This window comes from Panthera onca, chromosome B4 (genome assembly GCF_046562875.1).
Source record: "Panthera onca isolate mPanOnc1 chromosome B4, mPanOnc1 haplotype 2, whole genome shotgun sequence".
NCBI classification, from domain to species: domain Eukaryota; kingdom Metazoa; phylum Chordata; class Mammalia; order Carnivora; family Felidae; genus Panthera; species Panthera onca.
The window spans coordinates 136,857,067-136,869,341 of NC_138345.1; the positions used below are offsets into that span (position 1 = coordinate 136,857,067).

At 59.7% G+C, this 12,275-nt stretch overlaps 1 protein-coding gene across 1 annotated transcript in view; it reads right to left on the reverse strand.

Moving 5' to 3' along the window:
• The window catches only part of PHF21B (PHD finger protein 21B), a 92,251-nt gene that overhangs the window by 4,293 nt on the left and 75,683 nt on the right, over window positions 1–12,275 (reverse strand). Inside the window, exons 6-10 of the mRNA XM_078449328.2 lie at window positions 5,120–5,171; window positions 4,514–4,590; window positions 3,556–3,610; window positions 2,278–2,300; window positions 247–405 (exon numbers count right to left, since the gene is read on the reverse strand). Coding sequence (XP_078305454.1) covers window positions 247–405; window positions 2,278–2,300; window positions 3,556–3,610; window positions 4,514–4,590; window positions 5,120–5,171 — 366 coding nt within the window. The remainder of the gene's footprint in view (window positions 1–246; window positions 406–2,277; window positions 2,301–3,555; window positions 3,611–4,513; window positions 4,591–5,119; window positions 5,172–12,275) is intronic.

A 12,275-nucleotide genomic window follows, 5' to 3' on the forward strand; every position in this document is an offset into this window, starting at 1 on the left:
GTCTGTGTTATCAGTCCAGCTCCACCCGGGAAGGAGTTCTGAGGCCAGAGCTGGAGTCACTGGGTCGTGCCGAGGCGGAGAAAGCCTCTCCCACGCCGGCCCCTCTGGTCGCCCCTCCGCGGCCCGACCCGACCCCAAAACACAGTGTGAGCAGCTTCAGATGTTGTGCGGAGGGTCCCCGGGTACGGGGAGAGAGGCAGGGTGGGGGGTGGGAGGGCCGGCCGCCCCGCAGCGCAGCCTCCTTACCTTCTGCTGGCACTTGGGACACACCCACACGCCCTTGGGCGCGGTCTTGAGGGGCGGGTCCAGGCAGCTGAGGTGGTAGGCCCCCGGGCAGGTGCCGCAGGGCTGCAGATTGGCCCCTCGCTTGCAGGCGGCACAGTGCTCGTCGTGGGTGATCTCATTCTGAAAGAGAAGGGGGGGGCGGGAGGCGGGTCAGTGGGGGGTGAGGGGTGGGGGTCCAGGTCAGCTGGGCTGGGAGGGAGCCGGACCCAGCTTCCGCCAGCGTTTCTCAGCAGCTCTGGGAGAGAGAGGGATAAGCCCGGAAGCCGGGAGGAGGAGGCGGCCAGACGCGGGACTCTAGGGCATCCCCCAGGCCACGTTTACTAGGGGTGAGGGTCGGGTGGGTGTGGCCCCCGCATGAGACCTGGTCCCCAGGTGCAGGTGGCGGGGCAGGCGGTCCTGCCGTGGCTTAGGAAACGGTCCCCCTCGGGTCCACACCGTACCCCACGTCGGGGGTGGGGGGGCAGGCCAGCGCTCGCCACGCGTCCCTCCCACACGGTTTTCCTGCATGCGCTGCCTCGGGAGGCCCGGATTCACGGCGCTCTCCAGGCCCCTTGATGGAGCCGCAGCCCGACCTGGCACCTCCGGCCTCCCGTGTGGGTTACTGCGCCCCTGTCTCTGCCTCTGTAACGTGGGCTAGCGACACCCGCCCCCCAGGCCACCGGGAAGACTCGAGAGGAGAGGGCACCCCAAGCGCAGTCCAGAAGGAGCCTGGGAAAGGGCAGCTCCCTCTTTCCTTGGGACAAAGGAACTTCAAATGTCCCTTGTGGAGTCGTCGTCATTTGGTCATTCAGCCTCCACTTACACACCTGCGGGGACAGGGGGCTCACTGCCTTTCCAGCCAGCCCGCTGCCTGGTGCACAGCCCTGACCGAGACAGGAGCTTTTCCTAACGCCCTGCTTCCCGTGACCTGCAAAGTCTGAACGGTTTTCCACCACCCGCTAGAAACCCTTCTCCGTGCAAGCGACGTCGCTTCTCTACCTGTGTGTCAGCGGCAGCTTCCGACTTCAGAGCTGCAAGGGACCAGAGGGCTCCCATCGGGAACGACCCAGGCCACGAGGACACTGGAGCCCAGGCCGTCCACGAGGGAGGGGGTAGCAGACCAAGGGCCCAGGGAAGGTGAGCCACTCGCCCGAGACCACTCAGGGAGCTGGAGCCAGAAGCAGGGCCAGCATCGGGGTCTCCCGCCTCGAGGCCAAGGCCCCTGCGGGACTCTGGGGTCTGCAGAAGCGAGGCTCAGGCTCCAGGCGTCTCCTGTGCTCACGCTGGTCGGGCACAGGTGGCTGTGGACGGGCACGGCAGGCCACCAGCCCTGATCCGTGACCCTACAGGGTTCTGGTGGCAAAAAGCCCGGAATGATCGGAGTTTAGACCCGTCACCTGCTGCTGCTTAGTGGCTTGGCCATTCTAGGCGTGTAGGGACTAGAAAATTCTTTTAGGACGAGATCCAAAACTTACTTAAAAAAAAAGAAAAGCCACTAAATAAATTCTGAGGCCATGCCTGCACATGAGGTCACGGCCAGCCTGTGTCCTGGGAAGCAGGGACGTGGTCTGTGCACGGGGGATTGGGGTCTCACAGGATCACAGAAACGGAGCCGTGAGGGCTGAGACCCTGGGGGTTACTAAGTCTAGACCCTCGTGAGGTGGACAGTGAGAAACGGAGGGGACCCACTGCACCTAGCGTCACACTGGGGCCGAGAAGAGCCAGGTAGGGCCCGGCTGGCAGCCCCGGGATCAGCTGCCTCCACCTGGGCCTCCTTGGCTCCCGGGGTCCCTGCGTCCTCAGCTCGTGCTTGAACCCTGTGGGCTGGCCCTGGGGTGACACCTAATGCACCATGCGGGCTGGACGACGGCCGACGTGTTGTCGCAAAGCTCTCGGCGCTGAGGACGGAGCCTGCAGCCCCTCTACTCGGCTCCCGCCTGCCAGGAGCCCCCACACCTGGACCGTGGAAACATGCCCCACCCCGCCCAGGCGTGACAGCGAGGGGACACGTACCTTCCAGCAGGGGTCCTCATTGGCTGGCACAGGGAAGAAGGGCGGAGAACACGTTAGTGGGCATTGGTTGAGCGCCGATCAGGACTGGAGGCCACGAGGCCCAGTACGGGCGGGGGGTTCTCACCCAGGGCATGATGGGAGCATCACTGGACCCGGGACACCCGGGTCTCACCTGGGACACTTGAGTCTCACCCAGGGCATGACGGGAGCATCACTGGACCCGGGACACCCGGGTCTCGCCTGGGACGTGACAGGAGCATCACTGGACCCGGGACACCCAGGTCTCACCCGGGACGTGACGGGAGCATCACTGGACCCGGGACACGCAGGTCTCGCCTGGGACCTGACGGGAGCATCACTGGACCTGGGACACCCGGGTCTCACCCAGGACGTGACGGGAGCATCACTGGACCCGGGACACCCAGGTCTCGCCTGGGACACTTGGGTCTCACCCGGGGCATGATGGGAGCACCACTGGACCCGGGACACCTGGCTCTCACCAGGGACATGAGAGGGACATCAATGAATCTGGAACACCTGGGTCTCACTCGGGGCATGATGGGAGCATCACTGGACCTGGGACACCCGGGTCTCGCCTGGGACACTTGGGTTTCACCCGGGGCATGATGGGAGCACCACTGGACCCGGGACACGACGGGAGCGCCACTGGACCCAGGACACCTGGGTCTCACCCAGGGAGTGACAGGAATAAGGGTCTCTGCCCCGGTCATGGCCAGGACCCACCGTGGGACAGGCAGGGAGCTGCCCAGGGGAGGGACCCATCATTCTGGGAGCCTCTCAAGGTGATTTATTTTCGACCGTTTTTTCCCCCCCATAACCACCCACCCTCCTTCCAGGAAGCGATGCCAAACCACACATTTAATGATCACAAAAAATGGCTTTCCTCTTAGTTTCTGGGTCAGGGCTGTCCGCACATGACGCTGTCCAGTGGGAAGCTCAGCTTCGGTGTGTACGGGACAGTTTACAGACCGCGGTCACATCCAGCCCTTACGTCGTCACCCAGCTCCGAGCCCCGGCACCGCCACCGCCACCCGCCCTCCTCCTCCCTACAGACGACGACAGGGCGAAGGGGGCCGGGGCGTGGCGCTGGAACGCACCATCCGCCGGAAACAATTGTCCCGGCCGCGGACGGGCCAGCCCAGCCCCACGGAGGCCAGGAGCGGAGGGCCACCAAAGCCACCAGAGCCACCAAAGCCGACCTGGCCCCTGGCCCCACAGCGGCCGCGGCAGGAGAAGCCACGCCCCGCAGGCACTTACCTCTTGCTGTGAGGAACAGGGGGGTGTTGAGATAGTTGGATGCCAGCCGTTTCCTCTGCAGGGGACACAAAAGAAAAACCGTCTCGCAGGGAGCCCTCCTCAGTGACCCTGCCCCTGCCCAGGGCGTACGCGGGACAGACTCCCCACCCAGGGCTCCAGAGGCAGAAACAGGGATGGACACTGGGGCTGCAGGGCAGGGGAGGGGCGGGCTGGCGTCAGCAAGGGCTCTGCCCTGTGGCAGGCGTGGAACCCGTGCCCGCTCCCCGCCGATGCGTCCGCCTCACTCGGGAGGGATGAGTGGGGGACCCCGAATCGGGGCCAACCAGTAACAAGCAGCCACCAGGTTCCCCGTCCGTCTGCCTCCTGCACCTTGTCAGCTGGCTCTGGGGTCAGGTGGGGAGACGAGGGTGTGAGGGACTTGCTCCCCAAACCTCACTTCTTGGCACGGGGCCCAGGAACCCTCGGTACAGGGTCGTCCCCGGCACCACACATCGTGGAGACGCGGAGGCTTCCGGAACGTTCCGAATGGTGGCTTCAGCCACAGGCCGAGAACACACGACCGACTTTGCACCCGCCTCCCCCGTCGCGGTGGGGCTGTGCTCAGAGCCAAGGGCGAGGCCCCCGTGGCAGGGCCGCTCGTGGAGCCACAGATGTGTCCAGGGCTCAAGGGTCACGGCTGGGAGGCGGTTCCTGATTCCTTAACCAGGTCATCTCTGGCCCTGGCCACAGACTGGGGACACTGGGGTGTGGCTTCGCACACAGAGCGGGGGACGGTTTCATCAGTGAGCACGGCAGAGGGAATGGGGCCCTTTGGTCCAGACAGCGGTCAACACCTCCTTGGGTGGAGGCCAAGGAACAGCTCAGTGACATCCTTCCAAAAGGGCGCAGTGCTCGGGACACCACGGGCGGGGCGGGGGGGGGGGGGTCCCTCCGCAGGTGCAGAGGGCGGGTCCCTCACCTCGGTCTCCAGGAGGCCGCTGTAGGCGGGATTGGCTGTGCTTCTTCTCTTCCGCTCTTGGCGCTTGCTCTGGATTTCTGGAAAGACACAGACACAGCAGTTACTGGGTCCTTCCTGCCCCGGGAACCCTGAACTCTTCCGCTGCAAGCCCTGGGCGGCCCCGTCCCCTCCTGCCCGGCATCCGCGCCCCAGAGTGGCTGGCTTCCGGCTGGAGGGTGGCAGGTACCCACCGACAGTGCCGGTCCCCCGTGTGCCATCCCCCAGCCCGGGGCCGCCTCTCTCAAGAACCCTGAGATCATAACCCGGGCCGAGGTCGGACGCTGAACCGACTGAGCCCCCCCCAGGCGCCCCCAGGAGGGCTATTTACAAAAACCGTGGTAACAGTCACGAGTCTATCAGCAAAGCACCGTTAACGCAGCCCTCACACCCGTTCTGCCAAGTTGTGCGGGGAGGCAGGGGGAGCAGGGAGGCTCTCCCTCCCTCTGCGCTCACAACCTCCGGCACTTGGGACACACGTCCCCGAAGGGACTGCCGCCCCCCCTGCCGGCTGTCACCCCACGGCGCAGGCCGGTCCCAGCCCAGCCTGCCGCCGTGCGGGGTCCTTACCTTCTAAGTGCTCCGTTGTGACCAGGCCAAGAGCTACCATGAAGGCGATTTTCTAAGAGAGGGAAACAGAGAGGCGTTACCACCACTTTCCACGTCTTTCCAGTCATTCGACAAATTCGACAGGAGCACCTACTCATGGGGCTGGCTGATCTGTCTCGGGTCTCCTTCGTTGCTACCTACGGTCCCCTCTCTGTCCCAGGACCCCATCCAGGATCTCCCGCTGCATTCAGTTGGCGTGCCTCCTTAGCTCCTCTGGGCTGGGCCAGATTTCTCTGGTTTTCTTTGTTTCTGATGGCGACAGTTCTGAGCTTGGGCTGGTCAGGTGTTTCAAAGGATGCCCCTCAGTTAGGATTTGCCTCATGGTTTTCTCATGGTTCGACTGGGCTATGGGCCTGGGGGAGGAGGACCACAGAGGGGAAGAGTCCTGCCAACCCATCATATCCAGGGCACGTGTTATCAACGTGACTCAGCACTGTGACGTTGCCCTTGACCACCCGGCTGAGGCATCGGTCGGCCTTCTCCACTGAAAATCCCTCTTTCCCCGTCCACACTGTCCTCATTGGCAGGAAGTGGCTGGTCACCACTCACACTTAAGAAGCAGGGAATTGTGCTCCCCGGTGGCCTTTTTTGGCCACGTAGACTAAAAAAAATTTGTACGTAGTAGAATTTAGCGGTATTTTCTTTTTCAGTGTTTCGGTGTTTGAATCTTAGCTACACACTCTGAGGTTGTAAACCAAGTTGCTTATGTTTTATTTCAATATTTGTAATTTCATTGCTTGCTTTATTTTATTATGACTTTTTAAGTTTATTTATTTTGAGAGAGAGAGAGCAGGGGAGGAGCAGGGGGTGGGGAGAGAGACTCCCAAGCAAGCTGCACCTGTCAGTGGAGAGCCAGCCCAACATGGGGCTTGAACTCATGAGCGCTGAGATCATGACTTGAACCGAGATTAAGAGTCAGACGCTTAACTGACTGAGCCACCCAGATGCCCCTATGATTTTTTCACTTTTTTTTAATCTTCATTTATTTTTGAGAGAGAGAGAGACAGAGTGCGAGCAGGGGAGGGACAGAGAGAGAGGGGGACGCAGAATCCGAAGCAGGCTCCGGGCTCCGAGCTGTCGGCACAGAGCCCGACGCGGGGCCTGAACCCACGAACCGTGAGGCCATGACCTGAGCCGAAGACGGAGGCTTAACCGACTGAGCCACCCAGGCGCCCCTGTAACTTTACAAGGAGGCTCCCCACCCAACGTGGGGCTTGAACTCACAACCCCGAGATCAAGAGCCACACGCTCTACCGACGGAGGCAGCCAGGCCCCCCTCACTGTTTACATTCAGGTTTATGGGCCGTTGGGAACGTATCCTGGCGTTGATGGTATGAAATGCGGATTCCTTTCAGTCCACATGGCTACTACTCACTTGTTCCAATACCATTTATTGAAACGTCCGTCTTTCCACTTTTCACTGGTTTGAGGAGCCGCTTGAATCATACGCTAAAAGATCACGCGTATCCGTGGTCTCTTTCTGGGCCCCCTGTTCTGTTCCTACCTGTTAGTGAGCTCCCGTGGCACCGTGTCCCTACCTTGGCTTTACAGAACTCTGGCGGGATTAGGATCCCTTTCTCTGTGTTCTTCCTGTTCAGGGCTCTCCGGTCCTTCCTGCTTGTTTTTTGCAGGTGAAATTTACAGACCACGAAGGAGCCGGAGGGAGCCCCTTGGCAGCTTTACTGGGATGATGTCAAGACGATAAATTAACGTAGGGCGGGGCGCCTGGGTGGCTCAGTCGGTTGAGTGGCGACTTCGGCTCAGGTCATGATCTCACGCTCCGTGGGTTCGAGCCCCGTGTCGGGCTCTGTGCTGACAGCTTGGAGCCTGGAGCCTGCTTCGGATTCCGTGTCTCCCTCTCTCTCTGACCCTCCCCCGTTCATGCTCTGTCTCTCTCTGTCTCAAAAATAAATAAACGTTAAAAAAAGAAAAAAAAAATTAAAAAAAAATAAACATTAAAAAAATTTTTAAAAATTAACGTAGGGCATAATGACAACCTTGTGATACGCAATCTTCCCCCTCAAAACCGTGGTGTGCCTCTCTCTCTGTTCCTCTTCTGCCTTCGGGGGTTTAAACTTACCCTCCAGCGGGGTTTGACTGTTGTCAGCGTGTCTGTCCCTAGATATTTCATCTTTTTGTTGCTACTGTAAATACGGTTCCCTGTAAGGCTTCTAACAGGCTGCTCTGTGTTTCTGTTGACGATTATCGATGTTTTGCATTAATACTAAACCCCGCTGCCTCGACAACTTCTGTCTGCGGATTTGTTTTCCTATCATCGATTCTCTTGGGTTTTCCAAATCATTCCAAATAGTGACTGTTTACTCTTCCATTTTTTTACTTCTGTGCTGCTAAAAATAGTTCTCCCCCTCCATCTGTCAGCTTTACGTGATATTCTTTGATTCACTGAAAATCTCAGCTACGACGGAGACTCCCCCGGAGCTCATTCTGCCTCCCACCTTCTCTCACGGCCCCCCCACCCCCGACGCCACGGAGATGAAGCATTTGTACGCGATCGGAGAATGTCCTATTTCAGTTCTGATCTGACAACCTTACCCTTTTTGTTTCACCCCCCAGCTGAGTATTGGAGCCACCCGCCCGAGGGCTGGTGCCAGAGGGGCCCCGGTCTCCTCTGGGCCGGTGGGGGTCGAGCCAGGCCCACGCAACAGCATCTCCCGAGTTCTTAGCAGATTTAAAACCTATCTGGAGGGGGACGCCTGGGGGTGGGAGGGGGGGCTCGGTCGGTGAAGCGACTGACTCTTGATTTCGGCTCAGCACGATCTCACGGTTCGTGGGATCGAGCCCCGCGTAGGGCTCCGTGCTGACAACACAGAGCCTGTTTCAGATCCTCTGTCTCCCTCTCTCCGCCCCGCTCTCGCTCTCTCAAAAATAAATACACATTAAAAAAATAACAAAACCTTCCACGCGGATGGAGGCTTCCAGTTTGAAGGCCAGCTTGGCGGGACATAAAACCCTAGGCTCTTTCTGTCTCTCCTCAGGATCCTGTCGCGAACTCATGAACCGTGAGATCATGACCCGAGCCCTGAGCCAAAGTCGACGCTCAACCGACTGAGCCACCCCGGTGCCCCTCGCTTTGCTGGATTCTGGACTCAGATGCCGCGCGGGAAAGCCAAGGCCTGGCTGTTTTCCCTCTAAAGTGACGTGACTGCTTTTGCCCGGACGCCCTCCGGATCCCGCAGGGACCTTCCGGGTCGCGTAGCAGGTGCACACGGCCATCTTCCCCGGTGCCTGGTACCAGGGCCACAGTCCGCGTGATGCGTGCGTAAGTCTTCTTTGATTTCAGTCAACTTTTCTTGAAGTATTTATTTAAAAAAAATTTTTTTAAGTTTATTGAGAGAGAACGAAAGAGCGTGAGCAAGCATGTGAACAGGGGAGGGGCAGAGAGAGAGAGAGAGAGAGAGAGAGACGGAGAAGGCCAAGCAGGCTCCACGCTGTCAGCGCAGAGCCCCATGGGGGGCTCGATGTGACAAACCGTGACCTGAGCAGAAACCAAGAGTCGGACGAGCCCCCCAATTCTATTTAAAACACCGTGAAGCACCTCCACCCCATGGAAAGTAGGGCCTGTAAATTGTATTCCGGAAGGTGTGGGCTCACGTGAAGGCAAGACTTACAACGTGATTAACACGGCCGTGCAGCCTCCGAAAAGGGGATTGTGGGGTCCCCCAGATGCAGCCGACAGCGGTCCAGGCTGCGGTCTGCTGTCACCTGGCTTGAGCGCTGCTTCGGGGCCCTGGGGCTGGCCGCACGGTGGCAGGGACTCTAGGGAACCCCCTCGGTACCCGCACCGGCCTCGCTGGCCCCACCTGAGCGAACACCACCAACGAGGAGGCCAAGCTCCCGCGTCCTCGTGCCCCCCATGCGGCCTCGCCCTGCCGCCACCCCGTCTTCCACGGAAGGTAACTCGAGCCACAGTCACTCGAGGACGGGAAATGGCAGCCAAGTGCCTGCCACAATACAGCCAAACCCCCATCCCCGCGGCTGTCGCGGGAAGTGTCTCTTCGTCCGTTTGGCTCCGTAATCCTGGTAGCGCTCCCCGAAGCTGCCACTCCCGTCGTCATATCCTCTCTGCTGGTCTTTGAAGGGATCATTCTTTTTCTTCTTTTTAAAAAAATTTTTCAAATGTCTTTTATTTTTGAGAGAGAGAAAGAGAGATACAGAGTAGGAGCAGGGGAGGGGAAGAGAGGGAGGCACAGAATCCGAAGCAGGCTCCGGGCTCCGAGCTGTCAGCACAGACACAACGCAGGGCTCGAACTCATGAACTGTGAGATCATGACCCGAGTCCAAGTCAGATGCTTAACAGACTGAGCCACCCAGGCATCCCCCTTACTTTTTCGCAACTCTGTGCTACATCCCTGGTGGCATATTCCAAAGCACTAATTATCTCCGTTCATCCTGTCTAGTAAGCTTTTTATGAAGTTTATTCGTTTCTTTTGAGAGAGAGAGAGAGAGAGAGAGAGCGCGCACGTGTGAACACTTGGGAGCAGGGGAGGGGCAGAGAGAGAGGGACAGAGAATCTCAAGCAGTCTCCACCCTGTCAATGCAGAGCCTGGCCCGGGGCTCGAACCTACGAACCGTGAGATCATGCCCTGAGCCGAAATCAAGAGTCGGACACTCAGCAGACTGAGCCCCCGAGACGCCCCCGTCCAGTAAGACGTTTAATTTCAACCAATCACCATGTTCCTCACCACCAAGATTTCCAAACGGGTTTGACATTCACCTGATCTCGCTTTATCTTTCATGACATCGTTTGTTCCATTATTTCTTATTTATTCCAAAAAGGGGCTGTTATTCCTTTCTTTAAAACACAAACTTGCCCGAGTACCCCCTAAACAAACTCGTGTGCAAGTCGTGGCTAGACGTCGCCTCAAAACGAAGTCCATCTTGAGGAAATTCACGTGCCACACGTGGACTCTGTCATACTCTGCGTGGACCGCGTCGCGTGTTCCAGAATTCTGTCCAGACTCATCTTGGGCACAGCTCCTCCTTCCTGTTCTGTGTTCCCGTTTTTCTCTGCCTCCCTCCTGCTCGCCCCTCTCTCCCCCTCCCTCCCTCCCCTTCCCTCCACCTCCTGCTTGCCCCTCCCTCCCCCTCCACCCTCCCTCTCCCTCCCTCCCCTTCTCTCCACCTCCTGCTTGCCCCTCCCTCCCCCTCCACCCTCCCTCTCCCTCCCTCCCCTTCCCTCCACCTCCTGCTTGCCCCTCCCTCCCCCTCCACCCTCCCTCTCCCTCCCTCCCCTTCTCTCCACCTCCTGCTTGCCCCTCCCTCCCCCTCCACCCTCCCTCTCCCTCCCTCCCCTTCCCTCCACCTCCTGCTTGCCCCTCCCTCCCCCTCCATCCCTCCCCCTCCCTCCACCTCCTGCTTGCCCCTCCCTCCCCCTCCATCCCTCCCTCTCCCTCCCTCCCCTTCCCTCCACCTCCTGCTTGCCCCTCCCTCCCCCTCCATCCTTCCCCCTCCCTCCCCCTCCTGCTCTCCCCTCTCTCCCCCTCCCTCCCACTCCCCAGCCTCAGGCTCAGGTTGGCTCCTTTCCTTCTTGAAGAGCTTATGGGACCCACGCTGTCAGGTGTGAGCTCCCCCCACTCCCCTGCCCTCCTGGTGGCCCTCACCCGATTCCGGCATTCCGGACCTGCAGCCCGGTGGCCCTAGGGTCCTGCTCACTGCTTGGGCTTCTGGGACCCAGCACAGCGGCCTCTCTGTTGTCTCTTCCTGTCACCGGCTAGTCCCCAGGACCTGACCTTTATTGCCCACCTGCTCGTACCCACAAACGTCTTACATTTTTCCTGAAGCTCTCCCTTCCGGCTTAGCTCTTAAACTCAGGCAAACGACACCCGAAACCAGCCCTCAGGTGATGGCAACGGTCCCGTCGTCAAGACCCAGCCCAGACCTCCAGGACAGTGACAGCCAAGCCCACCTCGTGCCTGTGGAGGTGGACCACGGAGTGACGCTGGAATGACAGGCAATCGCCTGAACCTCGATATGATACCGAAACCTCCCCCCGGAGGAGCCTCAGCCGCGTTTACAGGACACGCACTGGGTGCACTGGCAGCTTTCGTCAAGGCGCCCTGTCTCCCTACGATGACAAGCCTTCCCTGTCTACTCATCCTGACCCTAAACCAAAGGCACCCCCCCCCACCCCCGGGGAGTCAGTGTCCAGAGCTATTCCAAAGCTGACTTTGTGTGCCAACTCCGCCTGGCGCGCCCGTGACTCCCCACGAAACGAACTCGCGTTGGTCCCGTGACGTTCCTACGCTTTTTCTGCCGTTTTTGTGGGTCTGCCGCAGGGGACTACCTCCCAAGTCGGAACCCCGAGCCGCCCCGGATCGGTTTCAAGAAGCGGGGGGTGCCTTGGTGATTTCTGAAGTTTAGAAAGATCCTTCTAGCCACTGGGAGGACAGACAGGGAGGAACCCGTCCAAGGGCAGGAACGGGGGCCGTGGTGACCCGGACGGCGTGGGCATCTGTGCGCACGGGTCCTGCCCAGGGAGGTGGCCGCAGTCAGGGCTCGTGAGGGGCTGGGGCCCCTGCAGTCCTCGTGCTGCTCTGACGGCGGCCAGTGTCAGTCAGGTGCCGCCCGAGGCCAGGATGATGGGCGGCACAGGCAAGGCCACAGCTGTGTCCTAAAGGTGGCCGTGGGCCTCGAGACAGGGCCGAGGGGAGAGAGCCTTGGAGTCATTCCGGGTGCCGGTAAACTCAGCGTTCCCTTCCCTTCAAAACGGGGCTCCGGGCTGCAGCACCCTGGGCTCGCTCGTGCAGCCCCAGAAGCCTCCATTGCCACCAGCCACCCAGGACGCCAGCCCACGCCTCCGGCGAAGCTTCTGGGGCAGGGGCCGCCCTGGCCTCGGGAGCTCTTGACTCGGGCTCTTGGTGAATGGGCTCCAAGGGCGCCACAGAGCCCCGCATCGGCCCCGCACAACCGCTCCCAGACCCCGTGTTATAAAAAAGAAAGTTTAATAAGGATTTTTATGCTGGGACGTGTTGTAATTGCCAGTTCTATTTAAGTCATTACACGTATTTACGCTAATTATGTAGTTAAATGTAATTATACTAATTGTATAAATGCACAATAACCGGGTGAGATATACTTTGAGGGAACACAGAGAATC